This window comes from Styela clava, chromosome 4 (genome assembly GCF_964204865.1).
Source record: "Styela clava chromosome 4, kaStyClav1.hap1.2, whole genome shotgun sequence".
Taxonomy (NCBI): Eukaryota; Metazoa; Chordata; class Ascidiacea; order Stolidobranchia; family Styelidae; genus Styela; species Styela clava.
The window spans coordinates 21,525,489-21,532,925 of record NC_135253.1 but is presented as its reverse complement, the minus strand read 5'-3'; the positions used below and the strand labels follow the sequence as shown (position 1 = coordinate 21,532,925).

Here is a 7,437-nt window from a genome sequence, read left to right as displayed (position 1 = left end):
ATGGCAGGCAAAAATGTTCCCGACAGAAAACAAAAATTCAAGTTATGTTTTTTTTATATATTATCACATAATGTTAGTAAGAGCCTGGCTGTTCAAAAGCTCTTCGCGGGACATGAATCACCACATATATCTATATATGACCTCGAGGGAAGTTTAGCATTTTTTAACAAGCGATTTAAGCAAATTTATTAAGTTTATGTACTGTGTCTCAAGTACAGCACTGTAGAGAAATTGAAAGAAATATGCTAGCATTCGAATACAATTATTCATTTGGCCACTCCTTTTTCAGCCAGAGTCAATGTTTGTTATGAGAGAAGCCCACGGCCTCAGTTTGATGAGTCAACTTACTTAGGACAACATTCTTGTATCCTCATTCCCGAGAACGGTCGTTGCCTGAAAACGACTAAAAAGTTTCAACATAGTAATAATCAAGTTTATTTTTTCCATTCAGTAAAAAATAACATACGAAAATATAGAATCAAATAAATAAAATTCAACACTCATTTTTACTGGGAAAAAGGAGTTCGCGGGGAACCAAAACTGGTCATCGAGCACCGACACCCAAGGTGCGATATTTAATTAAGTTTGTAAAGTTTGAAGTTTAAGTCAGCAATTTGGAATAAGGAGTATTAAACAAAATACTGCAATCAATTACAATTGTCAAATACATTTCAAATCTAACCCATCAAAAAACTTAGACTCCGACTGCAGCTATCACGTGCGCATGATATGAATTTGCTTATTAAAACGTTGACTTTCTAGCTTTTGCTTAGCTTCAGTTTCAGTTAATAATTTCGATTCCAAAATATGAACCTCTCCCTTTGATCAGCTGAAATATCGACTGCGGAGAATAAAAATCCGACTCTATTTCCAACAAAAAAAAACAATAAAATTCACCCTCGTATTTATGCAAAAACATTCCCTCTGCACCAAGAAAAATACCTCACATGTTCTCACTAGGGATGAAGGACCCAGTCGCGACCTGTGGAACCACCACGTCAAAACCATTGACTCCGCAAATAGCCCGAAGGGATAGAAAGTCCCCCGGCAGAATCTTTTGTAGAAAACCCTGCCACGAATGCAAAAGTGTTAGATTTGAAGAAAATCCCCGCCACGTTTTGCAGATTGCGCTTACCACGTTAGCGTTGATGGGGGTGCTTTTTTGGCGGTGGCATTAAACAAAAAGATCTAACGCTTATGCTACCTGAAAGTAGAACTTGTGTATACTGTGCGAAGTAATGGGTATTTAGGATAATAATATTCGCTTGCTTTATCATTTCTTCCCCGATGGTCTTATCTTTAGAAGTTTAAAGTTTTTCTTCGCATATGCACGTTTCCATATATGTCAAAGTATAACATATTGCGCATTTATAAATCATTAAAATATCTTTTGAATGACTTTTCATCAGCAAATTTATTGAGCCTATGTACTGTGTCTCGAGTCAGCACTGTAGAGAAATTGAAAGAAATATGCTAGCATTCGAATACAATTATCCATTTAGCCACTCCTTTTTCAGCCAGAGTCAACGTTTGTTATAAGAGAAGCCTACGGCCTCAGTTTGATGAGTCAACTTACATAGGACAACATTCTTGTATCCTCAGTCCCGAGAACGGTCGTTGCCTGAAAACGACTAAAAAGTTTCAACATAGTAATAATCAAGTTTATTTTTTCCATTCAGTAAAAAATAACATACGAAAATAGAGAATCAAATAAATAAAATTGAACACTCATTTTTACTGGGAAAAAGGAGTTCGCGGGGAACCAAAACTGGTCATCGAGCACCGACACCCAAGGTGCGATATTTAATTAAGTTTGTAAAGTTTGAAGTTTAAGTCAGCAATTTGGAATAAGGAGTATTAAACAAAATACTGCAATCAATTACAATTGTCAAATACATTTCAAATCTAACCCATCAAAAAACTTAGACTCCGACTGCAGCTATCACGTGCGCATGATATGAATTTGCTTATTAAAACGTTGACTTTCAAGCTTTTGCTTAGCTTCAGTTTCAGTTAATAATTTCGATTACAAAATATGAACCTCTCCCTTTGATCAGCTGAAATATCGATTGCGGAGAATAAAAATCCGACTCTATTTCCAACAAAAAAAAACCGATAAAATTCGCCCTCGTATTTATGCAAAAACATTCCCTCTGCACCAAGAAAAATAACTCACATGTTTACACTAGGGAAGAAGGACCCCGTCGCGACCTGTGGAACCACGATGTCAAAACTATTGACTGCGCAAATAGCCCGAAGGGATAGAAAGTCTCCCGGCAAACGATCAGAATCTTTTGTAGAAAACCCTGCCACGAATGCAAAAGTGTGAGATTTGTAGAAAATTCCCGCCACATTTTAGTCACTGCAGATTGCGCTTACCACGTTAGCGTTGGTGAGGGTGCTATTTTACAAAAGATCTAACGCTTATGCTACCTGAAGGTAGAACTTGTATATACTGTGCGAAGCAATGGGATATTTAGGATAATAATATTCGCTTGCTTTATTATTTCTTCCCCGATGGTCTTTGCTCCACAGTCAGTGTTTTTTTTTTTTTATAAATTTTTAGAAGTTTAGAACATACAAACACAAAATTAATATTATGTCTAATATTGCGCTAGAAGTTGTATATTGTTATTTATTAATTTATTCGTCAATTCCAGAAGTAATATAAATGTTAAGCATTTGATTCTATAGTCGAATTTCGGATTACAAAGCTTGGCTGTTGTTTAGTAGGAAGTTTCGTCGCCATGTTGAATGGAAAAAGTCTTTGTCTCCAGTTGGAAAAAGAACATATAATACAGACTAAGTTAATCGCTATATCAAAAGTGTAGGCAAGACTTTTGATTTCTCCAGTTGGTCTTTTAATTAATGACGCAACAGCGGCAACGATTACATCACTAACAATGCATATTATCGCTGTAACGAGTACTCTTTTCAACAGCGCTCTCAATGAAGTCACTGGTCGATTGATATTTGCGTCTTTCATTTTCTTTTCATGAGCGCATAATGGATACATAAATAATCCCAATAAAATCGATTGAAACGTCACAGAAGAAGCAGCAAGAACAGCCCATTTTATCGTTGCCAAGTTATTTTTTCCAAATTCGCATTTATAGTCTTCAGTTTCCTGATATTCGATGGGAAGTACGACAAAAAACACAAAATTTACCACTACCGTTAGTAACAAAAACACTAGAGTTAGCCAACTCAAGATATTCACGATAGGAGATGCCAATGACATCATAGATTTATGCGCGTATAGGAAGCGTTGTCTTCGCCATAGCATAAGATACACGCTTGATAGGCAACAACCTCCAAGACCAAGGTTTACTTTTAATGACACCTCGCAGTTCACCTCGGTCCAGAAGTCTAGTATAAGTCTTACAATACTCCCAAGGATGCTAAGCAACAGCACAATGTCGATAAATCGCGAACCTTTGACGTCGCGTTCATGTCCCTTATCTGCAAATCTAGTTTTCTTTTGGTAGACGACAAATGCAATTAGGAGGTAGAAGGTAATCGCAAGAAAAACTGCTGTCATTGAGTAACAAAACAGCCATTCTCCATAACTATCACCAATGGCATACTTCCCAGAAAAAGATGATATGGTGGTATTAATGTGACTCAATAAAGATTCATTATCCGTTGTTGTAACGCGGTTGTCCTCCATTATTTCTGGCATGTGAGTTATATTTTCCAGTATATGTGGCAACTGTGTTGCTGTTGACAAATTAGTACTGTGGCTTGAATATTCTTTATGATGTAACAAGTCCACGGTTGTCGTCATTGTTCGGTAATCGTATTTAACAAACGGAAAAGTTTTGCTTGTCGTACTGGTTGCTGTGCCGGCATTGTGCGTGTCTGATGTTGACGAGTTTGTATGATCTGTCGTGTTGAATGCAGTTACAATTTGCATTCTCGTCGAGAAGATTTGCAAAGTTATTCGTAGACTGTGAGTGTATTTTTTCCCTTTTCTGAGTTTCTGTAAAAAGTAAAATATATTATCGCAGTCAGTTAACCACTTCAGCTTCAGTATTCAGACTTAATCAAGGCAAGATTTGGGGTTCAAATTCTTTTAATTTGGTGTTCAGAAACAGTCTGCATAAAAGGGACTGTCCTTTTTTAGGCACTTCAGAGCTTTAATTAAAAAAACTTTAAGGGAAAGGACATGATTGGGCATATAATTTCGATTAAAAATCGATTCCGCTTTCTAATCTATTCAAGTAGGGTATAATTTTTATTCGCAATTATTTTGATTAATTAATTTAATGCTGTTCATGCCACTTCTTACAATATTTTCTTGAGGTATATTTTAGAAACGCATTCAAAGCATTACTGAAATATATTTTCAAAATGTCTTTTACTAATTTCATTGGTCATATATGGGCCGATTAGAGCATATACGACCGAACACAATTCATATTTAACCAGACTATGCGACTAAGTATAGGCATATCCAATCTTGTGTAATGGATATATAATCAGGTTTCGTTTGTATGCGAGGGAAGCTGGCATTATCTTGTGTAAGCCCTGGATATATACAACTCAAAACGTACATATATCACGAACAAATATGGGACATACATAACGGACGTTAGTTCACATATAACCAAGCATAAGCCATGCAGACCAAACGTACCTCAATTGTGTGCCATTAAACCAGGCCAAAGTGTGCGGCAAACGTTTTGCGCTTATATTTGAATTAAACTTATATTGGTCATCCTTGTTGTTGACCATTAATTTACTTAATTTTGAGCCGCTCGGGACGTACAACATAACGTGACATTGCGACATCAATGCTGTCCGTAATCTTTTTGTCTAAGATCAAAAACGGAAACTAGTTCAACTTTTTATTAGAACAATATGCACAATCACGTGCCCTCTCAATAATTACAGCGATTCTCAATTTTGAATGTCAAATATTACTACCGGTATATTAACTTGCAAATTTTTTTAAGTGCCTTCCTATAATAATAATATGTTTGTTAATACGCGTCTTTATTACGCTTGTCGCGAGAACTTTAGATGTGCCAAAACACAAAACGTTTAAAAACTACTGATATAACCAAGTAAGTATATTTACGAGATACCAGCGAGTGTAGGACATACACGACCGTAAATGAACCATACTTGACAAAGCAACGGTCATTTATGTGGCTGAATATGGATTATAAATGATTGGTAGGGACCACGAACGCTCTAATACCTGTATACAACTCAAGCGTCTGTTTATACCAGCATTTCTCAAACTGTGTGGCGTGCGAGATTCTCAGGTGTGTCGCGGAGCCTTATAGAAATTCAGAAAATAAGCTATTCTAAGGCATGCACGCAAGCCTATGGGACTTAGCGCACACTATACAATATAACTGATAATATTTTTGCATTCGCCTTATCGATGTAGTAAGGGTAAATATTACGTTATAATTGTATTGAATTATGAAGTCATAATGTATTCGTAAACAAGGCGTCCATCTTCAACCACGTTGACTTGCGTACTTAGTTAGGTTAACAGTAAAGGATGTTTAGACGAGTTTTTGCTATTTGCTTACAAATGCTATCCAATAATCGGTGCACAAGCCATCAAAATAATATTTCAATTTTCATGGGTCTATGAACACGGGTTCTCCATTCTGACTGAAATTACGGTAAACAAAAAAGGTTAAAGACGAAATGCGGGTGTGCTTTGCAACGACGGAAGATCGTTTCAATCTTATTTGTTCCTCAAAACAAGCACACTCATCGCATTAACATTTGCAGAATAAAATAGTTTAACATTTATAGCAACTAATCCCTTTTTAAGTGTGCCGCAAATTATTTTTTAATTGCTTAATGCGCGCAATCAAAAAATGTTTGAGAACCACTGGTTTATACGCAAATACAATCGACTGCGCAGGAATAAAAACATGCTGTTATTTAAGCGCTTTTCTATCTAAACTAAATAATCCGGATATTGGTGTTTTTCTAAACAGAGTCATGGTCGTATTTTTGCTTTACTTCAACAAAACGACACAAAAAAGAAAAATCTTCGTTCAGATTAAATTTACTATCTTTTATAGCTAAAACTAAGTCCCTTAAAATACATCACTATAAACAAACTATATAAACTTCTACCATATATTGCTCTTTTATAAGTAGTTTGCCCTGAAGGCAAATTTTTAATGACCAGGAAAACTTCAAATTGATCGTGTCGATGATTATTGGAATGTGTCAACCTTACAAACGATTAAATCGCCGAATTTCAGGAGAGAAATAATTGTTTACGTACGCCATACGATGGAATATGACCTCATGCGACCAAGCATGGGTCATAGGTTACAGCGTGTAGGTCTTATGAAACATGTATGAAAAGACAGGGAAAATTTGCCTGTAAAAAAATTAGACTCCAGCTGCGAGAATTCATATTTTGATAACAAAAACTCTGGCGTATACTTTATTTAAACTGCTTAGAACGCTCAGTAAACTTGATACTTCAATTTCTGCCGAATATTTTGAATACTAATATGCTTATCAGAAGAATTCTGGCTACAGGGAATTAAAAACTTTGACTCCGTTAAAAAAACGACTCTGGCTCCCACTCAGTAAAAACTAAACGATCTCCGACTGCACAGACCTGATTAGCAGAGGCCATTTTCGATCGTGTGTGGGACAAATAAAATAAAGTACCATTTATTTATTCATACTAAATGGATATCGATCAGGTAATATGGGTTTTATACTTTCGAAACTGGGTAATATACGAAGGACTGTGTTATACATACGAGGCAATACATTCTTGCCTAGCCGGTCGAGTGGGCGGATATGATAACATGCGATCTAACGAATGTATCACTAAGAAGTCAGCATCGGCGATCACACATCGCATCGGTAATTAGCTACACGCCGAGTTTGAAATTCGATGAACCAAACTTCGAAGGGTACTCCCGTAGTATGTGTACCAGGTTAGGGTTAAGCCATAATTTTATTCCGATTTTCCTTATTTAAGTTCTATTACGAGTTCGGGGACTGTCTGTATTAGCCAAGTGAATATACCTCCTGCCTATAGGTTTCGGTCCCTTTATACAACTTGATGTAAAGTAGGCGAACAAAATTAGTTGCCTCTATATTGGTACACACACTTCTGGAGCGCTTTTTGAAGGCAAAAATACAACTCGGCCAAACCTATGTCTACCATACTTGTACGTTTTCTTGAGTGAGGCAATTATCGAATAACATTTAAAGTTTGCAGAAACATAGAAAGCCCCGATCTCGAATCTGGCTGTACTAACAACTCCGTCTCGTTTTTATTTCTCGACTTAGACTTAACATAGGAATTCTTATTACCCTAAAATCGACAAATATTTGCATTTAAAACTCGATCACCCCAACTATATCTGAACATTTAAGCCACGGTAAACACGTAACCTAGCATCGAGATAATCGCTGTTTTGAATCAAAACA

At 36.4% G+C, this 7,437-nt stretch overlaps 1 protein-coding gene across 1 annotated transcript; it reads right to left on the bottom strand.

Moving 5' to 3' along the window:
* Positions 1-2,564: 2,564 nt before the first annotated feature.
* Positions 2,565-5,996, bottom strand: LOC120327145 (uncharacterized). Its single transcript, XM_039393563.2, has 2 exons — positions 4,640-5,996; positions 2,565-3,982 (listed from the first exon to the last, which is right to left on the bottom strand). Exon 2 carries the CDS (start codon positions 3,914-3,916, stop codon positions 2,675-2,677), a length of 1,242 nt encoding a protein of 413 aa, XP_039249497.2. The 5' UTR covers positions 3,917-3,982; positions 4,640-5,996; the 3' UTR covers positions 2,565-2,674.
* Between the last annotated feature and the right edge of the window lie 1,441 nt (positions 5,997-7,437).